Source organism: Canis lupus, chromosome 9 (assembly GCF_011100685.1).
Source record: "Canis lupus familiaris isolate Mischka breed German Shepherd chromosome 9, alternate assembly UU_Cfam_GSD_1.0, whole genome shotgun sequence".
Lineage (NCBI taxonomy): Eukaryota > Metazoa > Chordata > Mammalia > Carnivora > Canidae > Canis > Canis lupus.
Window position 1 is genome coordinate 17,962,690 of NC_049230.1, and position 26,266 is coordinate 17,988,955.

Genomic DNA, 26,266 nt, shown 5'->3' on the forward strand with positions numbered 1-26,266 from the left:
GGTCAATCAAAAGCTAATATGACAGGCACTATGCCCAGTATCATAGGCACTCAGATGATTAAGACAGGCTTCCTACCCCTATAGGAACTCATGATCTCACAAGGAAAATAGACAGAAGCTCAAACCATAATGCACTAAGCACTAAGTGGATGACAAAGTGCTGAAGAGGTGCAGAAGAGGGAGCCATAAAGTCATAAAACTACATTTCTTTTTACACAGTCATTTTGTTTCTGCTATTCACTACCCAGCTCTTTATATTTATTTTTTAAATATTTGAGTTTGTTTTATGTCCATGTGTCAATTTTATTTTTTTAATAATAAATTTATTTCTTATTGGTGATCGATTTGCCAACATACAGAATAACACCCAGTGCTCATCCCATCAAGTGCCCCCCTCAGTGCCTGTCACCCATTGACCCCCAACCCCCGCCCTCCTCCCCTTGCACCACCCCTAGTTCGTTTCCCATAGTTAGGAGTCTTTATGTTCTGTCTCCCTTTCTGATATTTCCTACCCATTTCTTCTCCCTTCCCTTCTCTTCCCTTTCACTATTATTTATATTCCCCAAAGTGAATGAGAACATATAATGTTTGTCCTTCTCCGATTGGCTTATTTCACTCAGCATAATACCCTCCAGTTCCATCCACGTTGAAGCAAATGGTGGGTATTTGTCATTTCTAATGGCTGAGTAATATTCCATTGTATACATAAACCACATCGTCTTTATCCATTCATCTTTCGATGGACACCGAGGCTCCTTCCACAGTTTGGCTATTGTGGACATTGCTGCTATAAACATCGGGGTGCAGGTGTCCCGGCCTTTCATTGCATCTGTATCATTGGGGTAAATCCCCAACAGTGCAATTGCTGGGTTGTAGGGCAGGTTTATTTTTAACTATTTGAGGAACCTCCACACAGTTTTCCAGAGTGGCTACACCATTTCACATTCCCACCAACAGTGTAAGAGAGTTCCCTTTTCTCTGCATCCTCTCCAACATTTGTGGATTCCTGCCTTGTTACTTTTCCCCATCCTCCCTGGTGTGAGGTGGTATCTCATTGTGGTTTTGATTTGTATTTCCCTGATGGCAAGTGATGCAGGGCATTTTCTCATGTGCGTGTTGGCCATGTCTATGTCTTCCTCTGTGAGATTTCTGTTCATGTCTTTTGCCCATTTCATGATTGGATTGTTTGTTTCTTTGGTGCAAATGACGTATCAGATAAAGGGCTAGTTTTCCAGGATCTATAAAGAACTTATTAAACTCAACACGAAAGAAACATGTGTCAGTTTTAAACATGGTAGACAATGCAGATGAACACAACTAGTCCATACTTTCAAGCATTTTATGCTCAGAGGAAAAAGGATGCAAAAATAACTATATTAAAAATAAATTGGAATGCCTGGCTGGCTGAGTTGGTAGAGCATGTGGCTCTTGATCTCAGGGTCATGATTTCAAGCCCCTGGTTGGGTGTGAAGCCTACTTTAAATGTTTTTTTCAAAAGAAGAAGAAGAAATGGATATGGGCAACGAGAGGTATAAATTGGTTTTGGAATACAGATGAGGAAGAAAAGACTTCACATTGGATCAAGGAAGCTATTAGAGCAATGCTGTTTCAACAGGACCTTGAAGAGCTATTGGGTATCATCAGAAAGACATTGTAGGGCGAATAAGCTTACAAAGGAGACTGGGAGAAAGGCAAACTACAGGAAAAATATCTTGAGTACCTGTAGAGTAGGAGATTAGAGCTAGTCTTCTAGGATTTTGAAGGCCGTGGATTAACATGCCACGCTACTGGATTATCACAGCAGTGCTCCAGGACAAGCTTTAAACTGCAATAGAAAAATAAATAAATAAATAATCTGCAACAGAGTCACTTGGAGGGCTTGTCAGAAAATAAGCTCCACCTCCACAGTTACTGATTCCTTCAGTCTATAGAGTAAGGCTGAGAATTTGCATCTTGAGTAAGTGCCCAAGTGATGCTGGCATTCGAGAACCACTTGTGGAGAATTACTCTGGTGACTGTATGCAGGATGGATTAGAAAGGGAGAGACTAGAGATGGCAATGCCAGTCTGAAGAGTAGGTGGAAAATAAGGGACTAAGCTGGAATCAATGGAAGTCTGAGGGTCAACTATTATCAAGAATGGGTGTTTTCAAATAAAAATCCAGTACTATGTGGTGTTTTTTGTTGTCTCACCACTTGCAACTGAAGCAGTTAATAAATTCATGGAATATTAAGGCAAATGTACAACCAAAAATGAATTTCTATTAACATGATGATATGATTCTGAGTTAGTTCAAATTTATGTATTGATTAGAGGGGTAACTTCCTTTCAATTTAAATGAAAGGATATCTTTTATTTTTTCTGGTATTGAATTGGCCTAGAAAAATAGAACTAAACCAAAAAGGTGTTCCAAAATGAGAATATCCCTTTTAATATTAGAAATTATAATTATAGGGGTGCCCGGTTGGTGCAGTTGGCTGAGCATCTGACTCTTGGTTTTGGCTCAGGTCACAATCTCTGGATCCTGAAATGGAGCCCCCTGTTGGGCTCTGCACTCAGTGAGGAGTCTGCTTGGGATTCTCTCTCCCTCTTCCTCTGCTCCTCCCACTTGTGCATGTGCATGCACACACACTCTCTAATAAATAAATATTTTTTAAAAAGAAATTATAGGGGCAGCCCGAGTGGCTCACCGGTTAAGCGCCACCTTCTGCCCAGGGTGTGATCCTGGAGACCTTGGATCTAGTCCCATGTCAGGCTCCCTGTATGGAGCCTGCTTCTCCCTCTGCCTGTGTCTCTGCCTTTCATTCTCTCTGTGTGTCTATATGAATAAATAAATAAAATCTTTTACAAAATAAAGAAAGAAATTCTATGTGGAGGTCAAAACTTTGAGCTCATAATCTAGAAATTGATGAGGCCTCAAATGTCCTCTAATTAATTCTTCTGCTCTCAGGAAAGATTACTTCCAGAATCTATCAAGAGCTGTAGTTACTTCTTTCATTTATGAAAGTGAGACTCTTTTAAGAGAGATGAGGAGAGTTAGGGGCTCTGGAAGGTTCAAATAACAAGTCCTTAAGTTCAGAGTTTAGGCAAAAGCTGCTTATTCAATACTATCAGCCTACTAGTTAGGTATCTAATAGCTAATTGAGGCAATATTTTCCTTTTACTTTTCCTAGAGATTTATCCTGCAATAAGATACAATCTATTGAAAGACGGACATTTGAACCACTACCTTTTTTGAAGTTTATGTAAGTTACAAATATAAATTTCATTATATTTGGGATTTTTGTTAAACTTAATTGTAAACCTCTTTGCTACAATCATTTTGAAATATGATTGTAATTTTATTAGTAGAAAGCTACTAAAATTATGTAGCGAATCTTTTTTGTCTGTAGCAAAGATTAGTGTAAGAATTATTATACAGATCAGACTGAATCATTCTAGAGAAGTGGTTCTCAACTAGGGTGATTTTGCACCCAGGTGACATTTGAAGTGTCTGGAGACATTTTTGGTTGTCAGACTGTAGATATGCTACTGGCATCTAGTGGGCAGAGGCCAGAGATGGCGCTAAACACCCTATAATGCACAGGACAGCCCCTCTTAAAAAAGAGGATCCAACCATAAATGTCAATAGTGCTGATGTGAAATATTTTTCTAGAGAAATAAAGATTACCTAACACAAGTATTTATTGAGCATTTACAGATTTGTATCTAATGCAACACATGTAGAAACATGAAAATATAAATCTTTCATGCAAATTTTTTAAATTTAAATTTCTAAAAAAATTTTAAAAGGCATATCTTCCATAGCGAGATAGTTTCAGGATATGGAGAGGGTATTGAGATTATGTTTCATCCTATATAAATTGGAATCACTGCCAAAGGATAAATGTTCTGAAAGAATACCTTTTTTCCTTCTTCTTTTGCTTGTGTCTTTTTTTGTAGAAATATGAGTTGCAATGTATTGACGGAAGTGAGCTTTGGAACATTTCAGGCCTGGCATGGAATGCAGTTTTTACATAAGCTGTAAGTGAAATAGAAAATAAACACATGTAAAAAATAAACAGACAAACAATATGTAAAAACATCATACATTTATTGGTTCAGTGGATGTTAAGCCCAGTATGAACTCTGAAAAGTATGTCTTAAAATCCATTCTTTTTTTTTTTTTTTCAAATGAGGAAACTAAGGTACAAAGAGGCCAAGAGGCTTGTCTATCTCATAAATGGCACTCTCAGCTTTCCCTGTACTCAGCTTTGGTATGGGCAATAAAAGGCCCCAAGCAAATAACACCCAAGTCAACACTATCCTGGGAATCCATGACAATGATGCTTCTCCAATAGGGGCATGGTCCTTCAAATTCCACCTCTGAATTTAACTTTGATTCCTGCTAATGGGCAAAGTTCCTAACTGCTTCAATGCATGCAAAATAAAGCTTCAAAGAACTAAGTGTAGGGGAATTCTCCAGGGAGCAAAAGTGTGGGTGCTTCCTCAGCCATCAGCTTCTTTTAAATGGTAAAGCAGAAAGAACTGCTGAGAACCTGCCACAGGGCACTTCTCTCACCAGTTACCCAGAACATTATTTTTCAAAAAATGTATACCTCTGAGTAAATCATCTGGGGGCCATAAGAACCTTTGAGGTATGGTAAAAGATATTGTTTGTGTTAAGTTGTGTGAAAAATGTTCATGAAATACATTGCTGTAGCATAATTCCATGTGGCTATTTCCTGACTCTTCTTCAATAAGAAGTGTGTTATTCCCTTTCGGCTGGAAAATTCTGTGATTTCCTGGTGATATAAACAAATCATAGTGGGGGATGTTCAATGGCCTGAGGGGGATTTTAGACTCAAGGTGAAGATCTTCCTCTAAACGTGACTTTGGAAAAGATTATCTTACCTGTCTTGTAGTTCAGAAATATTATTTCACACAGTTTATTTTAGGATAGATGAAGGTGTTGAGGGTGTGTCTGGAGCTAGAGGGACAGTTCCTGCAGATGCCTATCTGTTGAAGGCTCCTCTCTCCTCCCATTAATTTGCTGATGCCTAACTTGGAAAAAGACTACAGAGGGTCAGTTTTTTGCTTGCGAACACCCCGGAGAAAAGGCTCATTGGGTTTCTGCACCAGGAGGTTTTGGTGCATCAATATACTGTCTTAAACTCACCATCTTTATTTCTAAGCATGTTATCACACCAAGAGTCTCTTAGAAGAATCTGAATTTCCAAAAAAGAAAGAAAAGAAAGAAAGAAAGAAAGAAAGAAAGAAAGAAAGAGAAAGAAAAAGAAAAGAAAGAAAGAAAGAAAGAAAGAAAGAAAGGAAAGGAAAGAATCTGACTTTCATTATAGTTATATGGGCAACACAAGAAAGAATATGGGGGAATCAGTTGATAAAAATCAATGAATTCATTGAAAAACATTCACTGAGTGCCATGTCCAATACATGTCAACACTGTACTAAGTACTGGGGGTACAAAGAATAAGACAGGGACTGTCCCCAAGAAACTTTCATACTGGAAGGAGAAAGATGTTGACAGGAAAACACACGGGAGCCGTGCGGGCATCCATGCAGCAGGGTAACAAGGTAGGGGGTTGACAAAGTAGGGAACAGGTTGTGGGATAGAAAAGACTCTTAATGGATGAAGCAACAGCTTGTTTGTGTTGAGTTTCTGTGTGCATCTTAAATAACAGAAAAAGGTAATTAAAGAACCAGAGCTAGCCAGTATTGATAATAAATTAATACTCATGTCATGGGACTTGAATACAGCTTTGAAAACTAATTCACAGTTCCTTCTGAAAGATTATCACGATACAGTAAGTGTGTACTGGGGGTTAGGCTCCTTTTTTGTTTGAGGTCAAATTTTTCTAATAGACAAAGCTAGTCTGCTTTAGGAAATCTCTGCCATAGTGAAATATAAACTTCATTGCATTTCTTTCCAAAGGCAAGTTGCCAAGGGAAGATGCCACCCTTTGAATTAGTCATGTTACCTGTGTGACATGTTACCAAGGTGTTTATAAGTTGAAACAATATTTTCTCTGGCATTAAAGAAGTCTGTAAAATGTATAGGCCCTAGCTGAGGTGGATTTATTTTGAACTGACCAAAGCTTTAACTTCAGGGCTCCTCACTTCCATAGGCCCCTTCAAAGGTCTTGAGAGGAGTCCTAGCAATTTTTATATTCATAATGTTGCATGTTTTTATTAGACAGGATTTCCCAAAGTAGATGAGGTTCAGGCCCCACAAGACCTTGATTGACCCTGGGTTTCAGGTAATTATAACTCAGTAAGCTTCTTGAATGAAGCCTCTAAGTTATTGATAAATACTGACTGAACAAGTTAGCAGTGTGGTAAAGTCTATTTTGAATCTGAAATCCACCTCAAAGACATGCCAAGAGCTTATTAATGAGGTACCACCTTTGGAGGTTTTTGTTTTCTTTGGCTTTAATAAGGAGAAGGGAGAAGCAGGCTCCATGCACCGGGAGCCCGATGTGGGATTCGATCCCGGATCTCCATGATCACGCCCTGGGCCAAAGGTAGGCACTAAACCGCTGCTCCACCCAGGGATCCCCAGTTCTTTATTTTTAATTGAGATATAATCCACATAATAGACTATGCAACATTGTAAAGTATACAGTCCAGTGGTATACTTCGATAGACCACAGCCACCCTAATTCCAGGACAGTTTCATCACCCTCCAAAATAAATACCGTACCCATCAGCTGTGACCACCCCCTTCTTCCCTCCTCCCAGGCAACAACTAATTCCCCTTCTGTATCCTAGATTTGCCTCTTCTGGACATTTCATACAAATGAGTGTCTAGCTTCTTTCACATAACTGTTAGCTTCAAAGTTTTTCCATGTTGTAGCATATATACCAGCACTTCATTCTTTTTGAAGGCTGTATAATATTCCCTTACATAGACACATCACCTTTTGTTCATCTGTTCCTCAGTTATTGGACTTTTCAGTTGTTTCCACTTCTGACTATTATTAATAATGCTGTTATGAGTATTCACATACATGGTTTTGTGTGGACATATGTTTTTAATTCTCTTGGGTACATACCTAGGAGTGGAATTGCTGAGTCACGTAGTAACTCTATGTCTAACCCTTTTGAGGAACTGCCAAACTGTGTTCCACACGTAACTATGCCATTTTATGTTCTCACCAATGTATGAAGATTCCACTTTCCCCATAATCTTGCTACCGCTTATCATTCTCCATCTGATTATAGCCATCTTAGTGAGTATAAAGTAGTATCTTATTATAGCTTTGATTTGTATTTCCCTAATGACTTAAGACATTGAACATCTTTTCATGTGCTTATTGGCCATTTGTGTATTTTCTTTGGAGAAATGTCTCTCTGAATCCTTTGCCCATTTAAAAGTTCAATTATTAGTCTTTTTATTGAGTTGTAAGAGTTCTTTATGTGTTCTGGATATTCTGGATACTAGACTTTTATCAGACATATGATTTGCAAATATTTTCTCCCATTCTGTGAGTGGTCTTTTACTTTCTTGATAATGTCCTTTGAAGCACAAAAATCTGTTTAATTTTTTATAAAGTCCAATTTGTCTATTTTTCCTTTTATTATTTGTGCTTTTGGTGGCATGTCTAAGAAACTCTTGCCTAATCCAAGGTCATAAAGATTTCTAAGAGTTTTTATAGCTTGAGCACTTCCATTTAGGTTAATCCATTTTGAGTTAATTTTTATATATAGAATGAAGTGTAGGAATCCTTATTTTGTATATGAATATATAGTTGTCCCAGCTCCATTCGAAAAGACTAGTCTTCCCACTTTGAATTGCTTTGGCACTCTTGTTGAAAATCAGTCAACTATAAATGTGAGGATTTATTCCTGGACTGTCAGTTCTGTTCCATTGGTTTATATGTCTATCCTTTTTTTTAAAATCTTCAGCCTCAGTTTATTCACTTTTAATTTACAGAACATCAGAGATTTACATTGTTTTCCAGTGTTAGCATTTTTATTTTTATTTTTTTAAATAATAAATTTACTTTTTATTGGTGTTCAATTTGCCAACATACAGAATAACACCCAGTGCTCATCCCGTCAAGTGCTCCACTCAGTGCCCATCACCCATTCACCCCCACCCCCCGCCCTCCTCCCCTTCCACCACCCCTAGTTTGTTTCCCAGAGTTAGGAGTCTTCATGTTCTGTCTCCCTTTCTGATATTTCCTACCCATTTCTTCTCCCTTCCCTTCTATTCCCTTTCACTATTATTTATATTCCCCAAATGAATGACACCATATAATGTTTGTCCTTCTCTGATTATATATGTCTATCTTTATGCCAGTGCCACACTACGATTACTGTAGCTTTGAATTGGGTTTTGAAAGCAGAGCATGTGAATCTTCCCACTTTTTTGTTCTTTATCTAGATTTTTCTTGGCTATTCTGGGTCCCTTGAATTGATATAAGAATTTTAGAATTAGCCTGGAAACAAGTCAGCTGTGATCTTGATAAGGGTTGTGCTGAAGCCATAGTTCAATTTGGGGCATAGTGCCATTTTAACAATATTTTCTTCTGGTCCATGACCATGGCATTTTTTCCATTTATTTCAATCTTCTTTAATTTCAACAATGTTTTGTAGCTTTCAGTGTATGGATCTTATACTTTTTGGTTACATTTTTTCCTAAGTATTTTATTCTTTTTAATATTGTTATACATGGAAATTTTTTCTTAATATCATTTTGGATTACTCATTGCTAATACATAGAAATACATCTAACTTTTATATATTGATCTTGTTTCCTGCAACCTTGCTGAACCCATTTGTTAGTGCTAAGGTTTTTTTCTACATTCCTAGGAATATGTCTTGTGGTCTTCTAGTTTCTCAGGAATATGTTGGAGCATTTCAAACTCTCTGTGGATATCTCATTTCTCAGCTTTTTCTTTTAAACTTTTAGATTAGGGTTTTTGTTGTTGTTGTTGTTGTTGTTGTTTTGTTTGTTTTTTTTGTCCCAACTGTTATCCATTGCCTTACACAGCTGCCAGTTTAAAACATTTACCTGTAAGTGTTTTTAAAAATGCTCCTGGGGATATCTAGGTGACTAAGCGGTTGGGTGTCTGCCTTCCTCTCTAGGCATGATCCTGGAGTTCTGGGATCCAGTCTCACATCCAGCTCCCCATAGGGAGCCCACTTCTCCCTCTGCCTATGTCTCTGCCTCTCTCTGTCTCCCTTTGCCTGTGTCTCTGCCTCTCTCTCTCTGTGTGTCTTTCTCATGAATAAATAAATAAATAATGATATTTTTAAAATGCCCCTTGAGAAGAAGAGGCTTCTAGCATTGTGCAGTTCTCAGTGAGGTCAAGGACAAGGTTCTCAATTGAGGTCTTCCAGGAAACTCACTAGACAGGTAAAACAATGACAGTTCTTTGGGAAGGAGGCTTTAAGGAACTCCAGCTCCATTTTGCTCCCCTGGGATGTGGGCTATTTTTCAAGGCTACCATCAGGATACAGAGCAGAGGTCTAGAACTAGTTAAAACAACAGATCTCACTGTTCTTATAGAAATTAATACATTTTCCCTTAATAAATGCTCTCTGGGTTGCTGTAGACCCATTGGTTAAATTTTCCAAAATGATTAAAACATTGATTCTATGTTTGCCAGTGTTTGTCATTGTCGTTGCTTTTATGGAGGGATGAAGTTTCAAATGTCCTCACTTTCCCGTTTTCACTGATTCGCCTATAACATGGTTTAAAATACCTAAAGTCTCAATGACCATCAGCTAATTAAATACTTCATCATGGGAGTCGATTAGAGAAAAGGAATAAAAATAGAAAATGTAATTCTCAGAGGAGCTCTCCCAGGTGGAGAGATGAAGTTCAACATGAATACAGTTTCTATATTTAGCGCTCTCAAAGTTTATGGTAACAGCTGTTTTATAAACCCCCTTTTCTTCATGTGAGTTACACACAGGCTTTGGAGTCAGAACTCAGTTCAAATTCCAGCTCTGCTTCTGACTGGCTTGACAAACTCGGACAAATTATGTAACCTCTCTGTACCTCAGTTTCCTCATTTGTAAAATGAGGTGATGATAGTATCTATCACATAAGGTTATTATAAGGATTAAATGTGAAATGCTGATCACAGATGCCTTACAGCCCAATAATAGTATTGGTTATGAAGATTATCTATCTAATACTTGGTAAAAGTATAGTTAATGATTCTTGAGTAGAGTCAACCTCAAGGCAGATTGTCTTTTCTTTTCTTCCTATTTCTTTTACCTTTTTTCATTTTAAAGAGTTGGGAAGAAGGTCTGTTCAGCATTTTGGAATAAAAGCTTGTGTCAAAAAGATGACAAGATGTCCTTTATTCAACAAACATTAAATAGTCAATAACAAGCACTATACTATGTCAGGCACAGGGACAACATGACAATAAAGTATGGTCCCTGCCCTCCAGGAGCCGAGAATCCAGGAGATTGATAAGGAAACAGGTGATACATGCCATGACAAAGGCTGTAATGCAAGAATACACACAGGCTATGTGGTGGGAATATAGCTTTCACCGGCTGCTCATAGATTTAGCCCTTCTTGTTTGGCTCCAAAACTGAAGAATTGGTTATCATTTTGTCTTTAACTGGGTGGTTTAAACTGTAGGATTTTTAAACTTTCTAGAGATAAAAGAAAAGCACTTTGAATTATGGAGGACACTAGAAATAGTATTTCCTACAGAAATTACTTCCTACTGGTATAGTCACTTCTGAGGTTTTCAACCTGAAATGTTCTTTGGCATATTTTTTCTTTGCCATCCACTTAAAAAATTTTTTTTCTCTTTCTCTTCCTGCTTTATCATTCAGAGACCTGGGTAGTGCCCAAAGGAAGAATGTTTTACAGATTCTAAGGGTGATTTTATAGGCAAAGGCAGAAAATGATTGCTTTTAAACTTCAAGTTCCATACCAAAAAAAAGAACATAAATTTTCATCTAGTTACTTAAAATGCAGATAATTTTAATTCCATTGCTTTTTTCAGAATTCTCAGTCATAACCCTCTGACAACTGTTGAAGATTCATATCTTTTTAAATTGCCAGCATTAAAATATTTGTAAGTATTACAACAATCTCATGGCTCATGAGATGATTTCTGCTCTTTTTTACTTTTGTCAAAGATTAAATCTTTTGCATTTTGAATAAAAAGTCATAATTTAAATTTTAGCTGGGTTATTGCAATAAGAATTATTGGCAAAGAAAGAATGTATATGGACAAGACAGCCTGTAGTAGAAGAGAGCAGTATTGAAGAACACATAGAGATATGGAACATGCAGGTGTATAGCGAAATATTTACCACATATGTAGAAATATCATTTATCTCAAAAAGCAAACTGGAATAAGGTATACCTTATTTAAAACAAAAGACTAATCAAGAAAGGTGGATGCAACTGAGAATGAGTAGAAAAAGGGTAAAAGGAGATTGTACTGTTTAGCACCAAGGTGATTATGTTCGTGATGCACATAAATTTTAATTTCTTCAATAAGAATGCTCTGAAATTATCTTCCATAGCAAGTAAACTCTTGAGCTAGCTTGACAGAGAAGCCAGAATTTAAATAATCACATACTATTAAGTACCTTTTTGTACTTGGTGTGAAATTTTAGTCTTTGGTATCATGCATGTTTGGGCGTTCTCTTTCAGAGACATGGGAACAACACAGGTGTCACTTTCAACAATTGAGAGCATTCTCATGATGACCCTTGAATTGGAAAAACTGTAAGTTGATTTTTCTTATGTTTATTATCACTTCGTTGTGTATTTAGGTTTGTTTTATTTATAAGTCAGCTTTATTGAGGCATAATTTTCAGTTAATATGTACTCTTTTTAAGTATGCAGTTTTTAATGAGCTTTGGTAAATATATAGTTGTGTAACCACCACCACGTTTGAGATACAGAACATTTCTGTTTGTAGTTAATCCCCTGTTGCCACTATCAGCCCCTGACAGCCATCAACCTCATTTTTGTCCCTATAGTATTTTTTCCACCATGTCTTTTTTTTTTTTTTTAAGATTTTATTTATTTATTCATGAGAGACAAAGAGAGAGAGAGTGAGAGGTCAGAGGGAGAAACAGGCTCCATACAAGGATTCTGAGCTGGGACTTGATCGCGGGACTCCGGGATCACTCCCTGAGTCAAAGGCAGACGCTCAACTGCTGAGCCACCCAGGCGCCCCTCTACCGTGTCTTATGAATGAAATCATACAGTATGCAGTCTTGTGTGATTGGCTCCTTTGACTCAGCATAATCCTTTTGAGATTCATCCATGTGATTGCATCAACCCGTAATTCACTCCTTTTTATTACTGAGTAGTGTTACAGTTGTGTGGATATATCAGTTTGTTTATGCATTCATCACTTAATGGACATTTGAGTTGTTCTGATTTTCCTTTTGGCTATGATGAATAAAGCTGCTAAAAGCAGTCACGTGCAGGCCTTTGTGTGAGCATATGCTTTCATTCTGGGGGAGGTGAAATACTTAATGGTAGGATTACTACATCATGTGCTAAGTGTATATTTAACTTTTTAAGAAAATGCTTCCTAGGGGTGCCTGGGGGGTTAGTCAGTTAAGTGTCCAACTGTTGATTGTTGATTTTGGCTTAGGTCATAATCTCAGGGTTGTGAGATCAAGCCCCCAGTGGGGCTCCATGCTGAACGTGGAGCATGCTTAAGATTCTTTCTCTCCCTTTCTCTCTGCCCCTCCTCCCCACCCCACTCATACACATGTGCTTGCTGTCTCTCGCTCAAAAAAAAAAACAAAAACAAAAACAAAAAACCTGCTTACCTCTTTTCTAAAGTGAATGTAGGGCAGCCCCCGTGGCTCAGCAGTTTAGCGCCACCTTCCGACCAGGGCGTGATCCTGGAGACCCAGGATCTAGTCCCATGTCGGGTTCCCTGCATGGAGCCAGCTTCTCCCTCTACCTGTTTCTCTGCCTCTCTCTCCCTCCCTCAGTGTCTCTCATAATAAATGAATAAAAGCTTTAAAAAAAATAAAGTGGATGTACCATTTTGCATTCCAAGCGGCAGTGTATGACATCTTTATATTTCAGTTAAAAAATTTTTTCAAACTTTGTATCTTTTTTTTTTAATTTTATTTATGATAGTCACAGAGAGAGAGAGAGAGAGAGAGAGAGAGAGGCAGAGACATAGGCAGAGGGAGAAGCAGACTCCATGCACCGGGAGCCCGACGTGGGATTCGATCCCGGGTCTCCAGGATCGCGCCCTGGGCCAAAGGCAGGCGCTAAACCGCTGCGCCACCCAGGGATCCCTAGACTTTGTATCTTTAATTTGCATTTCTCTAATAGCTCATGATGTTGAGTGTCTATTCATGTACCAATATCTTTTTAAATGATGTGTCTATTGAAATCTCTTTTCCTTTTATTTTTTTCTTAAAGATTTATTTATCTCAGACAGAGAGAGAGAGAGACCAAATGTGGTGGGGGGTGGGGGGTATAGGCAGTCAGAGAGGGAGAGAGAGAATCTCAGATTCCTCACCAAGCTTGGAGCCTGATTTGGGGCTCAATCCCACAACCCTGAGACCATAACCTGAGCCAAAATCAAGAGTCAGACACGCAGCCAACTGAGCCACCCTGGTGCCTCCAAATCCATCATTCAGTTGGATACATACTATTGAGTTTTAAGAGTATATTATATATTCTGGAAAAAGTCTTTTCTCTCAGGTGTTTAGCAAATTTCTCCCAGGCTGTGGCTTGTCTTCATTCTGTTCTATCTCTGAAGACCAGAATTTTTAATTTTTAAATTTTGATGAACTCACCCATTTCACCCATCATTCCACCCCTTGTCCCCTCTGGGGACAACTATAGTTTGTTCCCTATAATAAATGTCTGTTTCTTGACTCTCTCTCTCCCCTTTGCTCATTTTTTTGTTTGTTTCTTAAATTCCACATATAAGTGAAATCACCTGGTATTTGTCTTTCACTGACTGACTTACTTTGCTTAGCATTGTACTCTAATGTTGTTGCAGGTGGCAGGATTTCGTTCTTTTTTATGGCTGAATAATATCCCATTGTTTATATATACCACCTATTTTTTATCCATCCACCTATCAATGGACTGGTAGACTGCTTTCCATAACTTGGCTATGGTAAATAATGCTACATAGACGTGCATGTATCCCTTTGAATTAGTGTTTTTGTAATTTTTGGTTAAATACCCAGAAGTGCAATTACTGGATCATACGGTAGTTTTATTTTTAATTTTTTGAGGAGCCTCCATACCATTTTCCTCAGTGGCTGTACCAGTTTGCATTCCCGCCAGCAGAGCATAAGTTATTATGTCTCCATATCCTCACTAAAATTTGTTGTTTCTTGTGTTTTTTATTTTAGCCATTCTGACAGGTGTGAAGTGATATCTCATTGTGGTTTTTATTTGCACTTCCCTGATGATACTGAGCATTTTTTCATGTGTCTGTTGGCCATATGCATGTCTTCTTTTTTTTTAAGATTTTATTTATTTATTTGAGAGAGAGAGAAAGAACATGAGCAGGAGGAGGGGCAGAGGAAGAGGGAGAGAGAGAGAATCCCAAGCAGATTCCCCTCTGAGTACCTAGCCTTACTCAGGGCTCGATCCCAGGACCCTGAGATCATGACCTAAGCTGAAGGCAGACATTTAACCAACTGAGCCACCCAGGCACCCCTGTGCATCTTCTTTGGAGAAATGTCTGTGTCTTCCAGTTTTTAAGTGGATTATTTGGGGGTTTTTGGTGTTGATCTGTAGACATTCTTTATATATTTTGGATACTAAACCTATATTGAATATGTCACTTGCAAATATCTTCTCCTATTTGATAGGTAGTCTTTATTATTTTTTTTTGGTTGTTTACTATACAGAAACTTCATATATTGTTTGATATGGTGAAACATTGTTTAGAATTTTGCATCTGTGTTCATGAGAGATATTGGTCTATTGTTTATTTATTTATTTATTTATTTATTTATTTATTTATTTATTTATTTATTTATTTATTTATTTATTTATTTATGATAGTCACCCAGAGAGAGAGAGAGAGAGAGGCAGAGACACAGGCAGAGGGAGAAGCAGGCTCCATGCACCGGGCCTTGGGCTAAAGGCAGGCGCCAAACCGCTGCGCCACCCAGGGATCCCGGTCTATTGTTTTCTTTTCTTGTACTGTCTTTGCCTACTTATGATAAGGGAAAAGCTGGCCTTAAAAATGAGTGGGGAAATATTCTTTTCTCTTCAACTTTCTGGTAGAGTTTGTGTAGAATTGGCATTATTTCTTCCTTAAATGTTTGGTAGAATCACTCATGAAGCCCTGTGTATTTGAAGCTTTCTTTGTGAGAAAGTTGCAAATTACACACTCTATTTCTTTAATAGTGATATTTAAGTTACATATTTATTTTTGAGTAGTTTACATCTTTTATGATCTGTTCATTTCACCTTGAATTGATTGACAAATTATTTTATAATATTCCCTTCTTATCCTTTTAATATCTGTAGGGATGCCTGGGTGGCTCAGTGGTTGAGCATCTCCCTTTGGCTCAGCTCATGACCTCGGGATTCTGGGATTGAATCCCACATGAGGCTCCCTGCAGGGAGCCTGCTTCTCCCTCTGCCTCTGCCTCTGCCTCTCTCTGTGTCTCTCATGAATAAATAAAAATAAAATCTTAAAAAAAAAAGAAAAGAAAAGAAACAAGGGACATGTCACCCCTTGTTTTTTTTTTTTAAGATTTTATTTATTCATGAGAGACACAGAGAGAGAGAGGGGGGAGACAGAGGCAGAGACACAGGCAGAGGGAGAAGCAGTCTCCATGCTGGGAGCCTGATGTGGGACTTGATCCCGGGACTCCAGGATCAGGCTTTGGGCCGATGGCAGGCGCTAAACTGCTGAGCCACCCAGGGATCCCTGACCCCTCTCATTTCTGATACTGATAATTTATGTCTTCTCTTGTCTTGTCTTAATCAGTCTGCCTAGAGGTTTATCAGTTTTATTTATCTTCTCCAAAAACTGTCTTTTGGGGCACCTGCGTGGCTCAGTGGTTGAGCATCTGTTTTTGGCTCAGGTCGTGATCCTGGAGTCCTAGAATAGAGTCCCTTTTCAAGCTCCCCACAGGGAGCCTGCTTCTCCCTCTGCCTATGTCTCTGCCCCTCTCTCTTTTTCTCTCATGAATAAATAATTACAATTTTTAAAAATAAATAAATAAAAACTGTCTTTTCATTTCACTGGCCTCTCTATTTTTCTTTTCCGTTTTCTTTATTTGTGCCTTGATCTCTATTATGCTATTTCTTCTCCTTATTCAATGATTAATTTTCTTTTCTTTTTTTAATTTCTTAAAAGTGGATACTGGGGAAGCTGAACACCGCATTAGCAACATCCCATATGTTGACATGGTTTCAGTTTTAGTACGAAATAGCTCTTAATTTCTCTTTTGATTTCTTTGACTGGCAGGGTTACTTAGAAGTATGTTGTTTAGTTTCTAAATAATTTGGAGATTTTTCAAATCTGTTCATTTCTAATTTAATTCCATTGTAGTCACAGAACATATGTTGAATGACTTAAATCCTTTTAAACTTATTGAGGCTTGTGTTATACCCATGAATTCTGGTATTAGATGAGCCTATGATCTATTTTGGTAACTATTATGTATCTACTTGAAAAAAATGAGTACTCTGATTTTGGGTGGAGCATTCTATAATGTCAGTTAGGTCAAGTATGTAGATAGTGTTATTCAAGTCTGCTATATCTTTACTGATTTTCTATATATTTTTCTGTCAATTATTTAGAAAGCAATATTGAAATTTCCAACTATAATTGTGTATTTATTTGTCTCTCTTTGCCATTCTCCTTCATATATTTTGAAGTTCTGTTATCAGATGCATAAATTTTTAGGTTATGTCTTTTTTATTAGTTGATATTCCTATAATGATGGAATAACCTCCTTTATCCTTGGTAATATTTTTTTACTTTGAAATGCACTTTGTCTTACAGTAATGTAGCCACCCAAGGTTTCTTTTGATTACTGTTAGCATAGCACAATTTTTTCTATACTTTTAACCTACTTGTATATTTCTATTGCAGATGATTCTTATAGACAGCATATAGTTGGCTTTTGCTTTTTTATATTTTAATTAGGGTGATTATACCATTACACCTAATGTAATTATTAACATGACTACATTTAAAGCTACTAAACTCTCTATGTGTCCCATCTGTTCTTTGTTTTGCTATTTTTTTTCTTTTTCTTCCTACTTTTGGATGACTGAGTACACTTTTAAATTAAATTAAATTAAATTAAATTAAATTAAATTAAATTAAATTAAATTAAATTTTATTTGTTGGCTAGTTAATTACAACTCAGGTTTTGTTAGTTTAGCAGTAGTTTAATGGCTTGTAGTGTTCATCTTTAACTTTTCACAGTCTATCTTCAAATAATATATGATTTCATGATTGGCATAAGAACCTTACAATATATAGTGTACTTCATTTCTCCCTTACTGGCCTTTGTGCTAATGTCTTCATACATTTTGCTTTACTTCTAAACAGCACACTATATTATTTTTTTGTTTAAACAATAAGTTAACTCCTTTAGGAAGTATAGTTGATGTATATTAAATTAGTTTCAGATGTACAACATAGTGATTGAAGAATTAATACCACAATAAGTGTATTACGGTATTATTAACTATATTCCCTACATTGTACTTTTCATCTGGAGACTTACTTTATAACTAGAAGTTTGTACTTCTTACGTCTTTTCACTCATTTTGACCATATCCCCGCCCTCTACTTTAATAACCACCAGTTTGTTCTCCATATTCATGAATCTGTTTCTCTCTTCTTTTTGTTGTCAGTTTTCATTTGTTTAAGATTCTACATATAAGTGAAATCATATTGTATTCAGATATTTAAATAGTAAGAAAAACCTTATGTATTTACCTTTGGAGTTACCAGTTCTAATGTTCTTCTTCCTTTTGTGTGGATCCACATTTCTATCGCAATCATTTTCCTTCTGCTTGAAAATACTTTCTTTAGCTTTTCTACAGTGTAAATCTACTAATGATGACTTCTTTCAGCTTTTGTATGTCTCAGTCTTTTGTTTTGCTTTTATTTTTGAAAGATCTGGATATAGAATTCTAGTTTGATAGTTGTTGGTCCCCTCTCCGCTTCACTGCTTTAAAGATGTTGCTCTACTGAGTTCCATTAATTCCAACAAGAAATATGTTACCATTGTTATCTCTATTTCCCTATATGTTGTGTGGAGGTTTTTCCTTTGGCTTATTTTTAACATTTTCTCTTTATTGATGGCTTGAGAAGTTTGATTATGATGTGCTTTGGCATAGTTTTGTCCATATTTCTTGTGTTTAGAGTTCATTGACCTTCTTGGATTTGTGGGTTTATTAGGGTTACCTGTTTGGACAATTTGGGGGCTATTATTTTTCAAATTATATTTCTTCTCCCTTGTAGACTCTATGTATGCATATATTAGGCCACTTGAAGTTGTTGTATAACTCACTAAGTAGAGACATGGGTTTCTTAGTCTGGGATTTTTTTTTTTTTAAGATTTTATTTATTTGACAGAGAGTGAGAGCACAAGCAGGGGGAGCAGAGGAGAGGGAGAAGTAGGCTCTCTGCTGAGGAGCAAAACTGATGTGGAGCTCGATCTTGGGACCCGGGGATCATGACCTGAGCCGAAGGCAGACATTTAACTGATTGAGCCACCCTGGTGCCTCATCAGTCTGGTTTTCTTTAACATAAGAAATATTGTTATAACTTTTTTTATAAAGATTTTATAATTTATTTAAGAGAAAGAAGAGAGCACACGTGGGTGGGGCAGAGGAATCTCAAGCAGACTTACAGTGATCTAGGAGCCCAGTGAGGGGCTTGATCTTATGAGCCTGAGATCATGACCTGAGTTGAAACCAAAAGTCAGATGCTTAACCAACAGTGGCACCCAGGCACCCCAGTTATAGTAACTTTTTAAACATCCTTGTCTGCTAGTTGTAACACCTGTGTAGATTTTGGGTTAGTTTTGATTGATTGCTTTCTATCCTTGATGTGGGCCATATTTTAGACTTACTCAGACTCTTCTTAGAAGTCTACCCTCTTCCTGTATGCTCTTAACCCAAAGTGAGACTTTTGGGTCAGAAGGAGATACTTCTGAACTGAACTACTGATCAATGTCACCCAGTTCTTATCTCTGTCTTATTCTAGGTATATCATACCCCCTACCATCCTTACCTATTGGTTGAGCACCTCTGTCCTTCTCTTTATTTATAATATTCATGAGCAACAATTGGCCAACTGGTCCCTACTCAACCCTACCCAACCATCATATGCCACAAGAATTCCTTTATGCAGAGCCCTGTGAAGACCTTGGCCTGAATCTTCTACTCAAGTAACCCCTTTACCACTAATATAATGCTCTGTGTTTCCATTTATAGGATATTACCTAGCCGTATGTCCTGTTGTCTCTGCCAACTCAAAAATAATATTGAGGTTGTTTGCAAGACAGTCAAGCTGCATTGTGACGGTGAATGTTTGACAAATGCCACACGTTGTGGTGAGTTTGAATTGCCTCATGATATATATATAATATTTATATTTAAAGATTTTATTTATGAGAGAGAGAGAGAGAGAGAGAGAGAGAGGCAGAGGGAGAAGCAGGATCCATATAGGGAGCCTGATGTGGGACTTGATCCCAGGACTCCAGGATCACGCCCTAGGCTGAAGGCAGGTGCTAAACCGCTGAGCCAACCAGGAATCACCTCATGATATATTTTAAATTTTATTTATGTTTTAATTTTTATTTTTAATCAACAATGATCAATTTTTAACTAATGATGTCACTGCATTATTTTTATTCACTTACAGTTCAAACCCCTAAATTTCTTTTTTTTTCAAAGATTTATTTGAGAGAGAGAGAGATGTGAGTCGAAGGAGGGGCAGAGGGAGAGAATCTCAAACAGATTCCCCACTGAGTGTGGAGCCCATTGCAGGGCTCAATCCCATGACCTTGAAATCATGACCTGAGCTGAAACCAAGAGTTGTATGCTTAACCCACTGAGCCACACAGGCACCCTTAAAATCCCTAAATTTATAAGAACTATTCCTTTGTTATAAGTCAGATTCTCAGTTACATTATTAAATTAATTACTCCCAAATGAAAACATATGCATCATAATTTGTAAACTAATTTCATATGTATCAGAACTCAGGTCCCCCTTGTCTTATATGACAGGTGGAGATATATTTTTGTTTATTGTTTGTTTTTACAAGTTATCAAGAGTAAAAGTGATGCTGATTTATAGATAAAGTTTATTCAGAGCCTGAGAGTTCCTGTTCCCTAACCAGAAGCTGCTGCCTTCTTATGGATACAGAGCACTCTTCTATTCTTGGACTGTCCAACTCTGAACTTTTTCTGAATCCTCAGCTTTTCTATCCAAAAACACTCAGATACTTTTAAGTATTTTTCTGTATACTATGTTTTATTGGCACTAACTTCATGACTTCCAAAATGTGCTTCTGCACCCAGATAGCTTGAATATGGTTCCCTATCAATGATCTAGGGTACATCATAAATAACACTTTGCTACCTCTGTAAATACAATGTTGCTTATTTTTCAAAACAATTTTTTACTAATTACTCCCTTATCTCTTAGAGGTGGGCAGAATAGGCATGTTTAGCCTCCTTTTACAGGTGAGGAAAAATTAGATCAGAGGTGTTAAGTACTGTTGCCTAGCACTCAAGTGTCCCGTTTAGGGCTCTCTACAAGCCCGTTGCTCCTCCTTTCTTGTGACCTTTATTACCTCCTCCTCTGACTCTCATCAACACCGCTGAAAATACTTCTAATTCTTCTGGAAATGAAACTCGGTTGGATGATACTGTGCATGTACACAAGCCATATGCTGACTTTCATGTAGTGGGAAGCTCTGGATGGTACCCTAATAACTAAAGCTAGAAATATTAGAAATGAAAGTGAAGTATATTTCTTCACATTCTGACAAAAAATTTCTTTATCCCTTCTGCATTTTAAAACCTCAAGTATTATTCCATTGATTTATCGAACATTCCACATTGGCATATCTCTCATACCTGGAAAATCTCTTAGCCTACACTCGTTCCCTGCCCAATTTAAGCAAAGAGCCAGGGTGGACTTAGTGCTTTTTTTCTGTCTAGAGCTTATGTTTTGTGTGAGCTGCAATATATGGGAGCAGGGACCAAGCATAGTAATTGATGGGTAGATGGAGAGGGCATGTCCAGATGAGGCCCTACTAGCAGTGGGTGTTTTCATGGGCATCTGTGGTAGTAGCAAGAAAACAAGCACACTGAAGAGATAGAAGGAGGCAAACCCCCTGCTCCCACTGCATCTGAAGCAGTACAGGACAGGGTATATGAATACCAGGAGTCACAGTAGATTTGCAGACAGTTTAGCTGAGTGTCTTCCAGACTTGGCTTTTCTTAAGTACTAGATAATTGGCCCTTGGAGACCAAGGATTATGGAATAATCCTAAATGTAGTCATTCACGTTGTGAAAGGTTCTGAAGAAATAGCCATTTAAAAAAATACCCTTTTCTCCTTTTGTTGTTGCCAATATAGGTTCAAGTTTGAGTTTGTGTCCTTGATAATGGTACTCAGATATTTGCTGGTTCTTAATTTTTATGACTGGGATGTATGACTGCGGACTGACAAAAACTGTGCTATCAGCCTTTCATTATCAAAACTAGTCTCTTCTTTTTCTGACAGATGAAAAAGCATCTATAATGAATGTAGAAGGATCATTCATGAAGGTATTAAAAGCCCGGAAGAAGAGTACCAGTACTGAGCTGACAATTGAGCCAGAGAAGGCATCCTCAGACAAAAATGGCATCGGTCTGTCAGCCTTTATGAATGAGCAGTTAGACTTTAATGATGAAAGTGATGTTATCAGTGCGCTGAATTACATATTACCTTATTTCTCAGAGGGAAATGTAGAAGATGTAGAATCAACATTACTACCATTCATTAAAACTCTGTTTTCAAATGTTCAAGATGGAGACAAGCCTGTGGGTTACTTGAAAAACAACACAAAGAGCCCTTCTCTTGAACCTGGACCCAACAATTCAACTTACAAAAATAAACTGAGGAAACTCTCTTTCCTGGAAAATTTGTTAGATGCAGAAATTCAAGAAAAAATTGATGAGGTAAAAAAGAAAGAAAAAACTGCCATGCTTATACCTCCCGGGATTTTAGGTCCCAAATTTAAGAAATTGGAAACTGCCCAAGGACAGGAAAAGACCCTTCCCAAGGCTAAGAATTTACGGAAGAGGTGGTTTAGAAAAAACAGTGTTCTCAAGGGCCCCAAGGACCTACAGAAAAGGCACTACAAGGAAGTGGACGTTCAGAGCACCCAAGGGAAACAGAGTGCCCAGTCATTTGTGAAGAACATGGCCAAAGAAAGAAGGCTCAGTGGACCATCCCCAAGGGAGCTGGAGGAGCTTCACATGGCCCAGAGGCCCAGGAAATTAGTGGGAAACTCCGTCCACACAGAGTCTTCATTCATAAAGGAGCACAAGGCAGCAGCCTCTTCTTTCCCGAAGCAAAACATAATGGGCAAGCCTTCTGCCTCCACTGCTCCAAAATCCCTACCTAAGGTGAAAAACAAATCAGAAGACTCAACCTACCCCATTGTTGTTTTAGAAGATGCGAATGCTAGAGTTAGGGAAATGGAGGCTTCCAGACCAGTCTCGCATTCTGGAAAAAAGTATATTTTCCATAAAATTCGCTCACGTATAGTCCAAAGAACACCCAAGACCAAAAAAAGTAAAAAGTTCAGAAAGAAAAACTCACTCTCGAATAGATTGATGCCTGCACAGAGGCCTCCATTGCCTGCCGTCAGGAGCCTCATCGATTCCCCTTCACAGGAGGCTATTTCATCTTCAGAAAAACGAATTCAGGAAAATCCTTTTCCAGAATTATTTACTCTTTCAGAACCTTCTAAAGAAAACACTACTGTAGAAAACACTACTGCACAGAATGCTTCTGAAGAAATTATTTCTCCAGGAAGCACTACTGTATCAGAACAAACTCCCCCTGAATTCACAAACCGTAGGAATCTTTCCAATACATATTCTACTACCACCAGAGACAACTTTGTGCCGACTGTTAAACAAACCAATGAAACACAATGGGAATACCACAACTTGGTCACTGACTTGCCCCCAAAGCCCACAGGCTTCAGTGTTGCAAAGCTCTCATCCGCAGGTGATCTATTTGAAATTCAGCTAAACCAGCAGCTACGGTCCCTCATCCCGAATAATGACGTGAGAAGGCTCATTTCTCATGTTATCCGGACTTTGAAAATGGACTGCTCTGAGACCAATGTGCAACTGGCCTGTGCCAAGCTTATCTCCAGAACAGGCCTCCTGATGAAGCTTCTCAGCGAGCAGCAGGAAGTAAAGGTGTCCAAGGCAGAGTGGGATACAGACCAATGGAAGACTGAGAACTATATCAATGAGAGCACAGAAGCCCAGAGTGAACAGAAAGAGCAGAAGTCAAGTGAGGTGAGGATAACTCCTGAAAGATGGGGTCTGAACTTTTAGTCAGTTTAGGACATGCAATTAAAGCACCCATGCACAAGGACCAGGGCCTCCCAGTCTGGGTCTTGTCTTAGCCATTAATGTTGGCTGAGACAGTGATCTGCCACTTTGCTCATTTAGAGAATGGTGCCACTCTTCCCAGGTAGATGAGAAGAGGACTTAACATACAAGATAAATATATTATTGAAGAAAGGGCTAATGATAAAATTATATAACACATTAGATTTGGTATATTTCTTAAGAACCTATACGCCACTCCACTGAAAGAATGAGGTTTTAGAGTAGCTTAAGAATAGTTAGCTTTCATCCTTTTCTTTGATTTCTAAAAAATTGTTCTTTGTTTTTTGTTTTTTGTTTTTTTAGCCAACAAAAGAAGTTCCAGGTTATGGCTATAACAACAAACTCATCTTGGCAATATCTGTGACTGTAGTAGTAATGATTTTGATTATAGTTTTCTGTCTCATTGAGGTAAGAACAACCATTAATTCAGATTTCCAGAAAATCTTTTGTCTTTATAATAGATTCAGAATTTACAAACTTAAAATCAAAGCCACTTTCTCACTTACTGATACTTGGTATTTCTCTTCTGTCTGACAGACTGACATGTACTTCATTCTTTTATTGCAAAGTATATTCTGGGGATTTTTATTTTATTTTATTTTTTTAAAGAGAAGCAATTCTTTTTTTTTTTTTAAGATTTTATTTATTCACGAGAGACACAGAGAGGCTGAGACACAGGCAGAGGGAGAAGCAGGCTCCATGCAAGGAGCCTGATGTGGGACTTGATCCTGGGTCCCCAGGATCACACAATGGGCTACAGGCAGTGCTAAACCGCTACGCCACTGGGGCTGCCCTATTCTGGGGATTTTTAAAGGAACTTTCCATTGCCAGGTGATTTATGGATTATAAACAAGGCAACAAGCCATTAGACTGTTTTGGGACGTTAGGTTTAAGAAGGCCAAGTTAACATGATAGTAACATTTCCTCAACTCAAAATTCTGTGGTTAGATGTACTCACCAGCCACTTTCAGACTACCACTGATTTCTTTCCTTGGTTGAAATGATGAGAGATAGTATCCACCCTCATGGAGCTATATCAGTCATCCTGGAAAAAAGGACATGGCTTAAAGATAAAAATATCATCTTGTTGATTAATTAGATTTACTCAGCAGCTTTTTCCACACACTGAATTATGTGAATAGTTTTGGTTAAAATACTGTAGCTAAAATCCTGCATCAGGCTACTCCAAAGCATGTCATGTTTATAGTCACCTGTGCTGGAGGTTGCCTGTTTACCTTTTCTTCAGTTCCATAATGACTTGGCACTGGTTTATGCCAAGCATAGGAAGAAGAATTTTCCATATCCAATTTCATGCCCACAACCCTGGGAGGACAATATTACCATCCCTCTTTCATACATAAAAGGGGATCAGCTTAAGGCTCCAGTGGCAAAACCCAAAGCAGAACCCAGTTTTACTTAACTGCAAATCCTGTGCTCTTATTCCACTGTTCTGTCTCCTTAAAGATGAAAACACTGGCCAGCATTTGAAACACTGAAATTCAGTGGAAGCCACTGAAAGGATTAATATATTTAATATGAAAAGAGTTTTATCAGTCACCAGAAGATGACCAACAATCCAAGGGTGAAGGGGGCGAGACTACAAGAAATGGGAGATGTTTTGAGTCTGTCACCATATATGCGAGTTCTTTCCTTGTGGCCTATGGGATGTGGGTCTTGTTAGCGAGGCCTTTGTTGCCTTTATACTGTCTTCGTCTATACTTATATTTGTTATAATTTATATTTTTCAACCTGTATAGATCTGTTTTGTTTTTAGGTATGGTTGAGGTAGGGGATCTAACATTTTCCCCCTAAAGAAATACCCAGTTACTTTAAAATCTTTTATTGAATGGTTCATTCTTTCTTAACAGATCTAAAATACTATTTTTTTGTAAGATTTTATTTATTCATGAGACACACACACACAGAGACAGAGACATAGGCAGAGAGAAAAGCAGGCTCGTCTCAGGGAGCCCAATGTGAGACTTGATCCCCAGACCCGGGTTCACCCTATGAGTCAAAGGCAGATGCTCTACCACTCAGCCACCCAGGCGTCTCTAAAATACTTTTCTTATCTGGATTCTTATCAGTCCAGTTTCCTTTCCCATATCACACTATATACTTAATTCCAATTGCTTTATAATAACCTATTTTGATGTCTGGTAGAGTTACGCTCATGCTCTTTGATCTCCTTTTTCATACATTTCATAGCTAGACTTGCATATCCCTTTACCAAATGTCAGCTGGCCAGTTTTTATTTAAAAAAAAGAAAAACTATCTTGGGATTTGAATAGGATTGCATTGAGTTTGAGGAGAATTGACATCTTTGCAATATTCTAGGAACATGGTATCATCATGTATTCATTTCTTAAAGTCCTTCAGAAGAGTTTTAATGTTTTCATCTCAAAGGTCTTCCCCATTCTTTGCTGTAAGTTTATTCCTAGGTACTTTATGTCTTTTATTGATATTTTTTAATCTTTTTTAAGATTTTATTTATTTATTCATGAGACACACACAGAGAGAGGCAGGGACACAGGCAGAGGGAGAAGCAGACTCCATGCAGGGAGCCTGATGTGGGAGTCGATCCCGGGACTCCAGGATCACACCCTAGGCGGAAGGCAGGCACTAAACCATAGAGCCACCGAGGTATCCTTCCTTTTATTG

At 37.9% G+C, this 26,266-nt stretch overlaps 1 protein-coding gene and 1 long non-coding RNA gene across 8 annotated transcripts in view; one reads left to right on the forward strand and one right to left on the reverse strand.

The window, feature by feature from the left end:
* The window catches only part of LOC119876631 (leucine-rich repeat-containing protein 37A-like), a 42,834-nt gene that overhangs the window by 13,516 nt on the left and 3,052 nt on the right, over positions 1 to 26,266 (forward strand). For 2 of the 7 annotated variants that reach the window (XM_038547022.1, XM_038547028.1), the window contains exons 4-10: positions 3,173 to 3,244; positions 3,942 to 4,022; positions 10,979 to 11,050; positions 11,638 to 11,712; positions 19,411 to 19,529; positions 21,714 to 23,509; positions 23,909 to 24,013. In XM_038547022.1, the coding sequence (XP_038402950.1) occupies positions 3,173 to 3,244; positions 3,942 to 4,022; positions 10,979 to 11,050; positions 11,638 to 11,712; positions 19,411 to 19,529; positions 21,714 to 23,509; positions 23,909 to 24,013 (2,320 nt within the window). Of the gene's footprint in view, positions 1 to 3,172; positions 3,245 to 3,941; positions 4,023 to 10,978; positions 11,051 to 11,637; positions 11,713 to 19,410; positions 19,530 to 21,713; positions 23,510 to 23,906; positions 24,014 to 26,266 lie in introns of all 7 variants that reach the window. The other 5 variants (XM_038547024.1, XM_038547029.1, XM_038547025.1 and 2 more) reach the window with 3 other exon arrangements.
* Positions 1,139 to 25,528, reverse strand: LOC119876635. The gene is made up of 3 exons (XR_005364339.1): positions 24,564 to 25,528; positions 3,903 to 4,020; positions 1,139 to 1,825 (listed from the first exon to the last, which is right to left on the reverse strand). It is a non-coding gene; the product is annotated as an uncharacterized LOC119876635 (long non-coding RNA).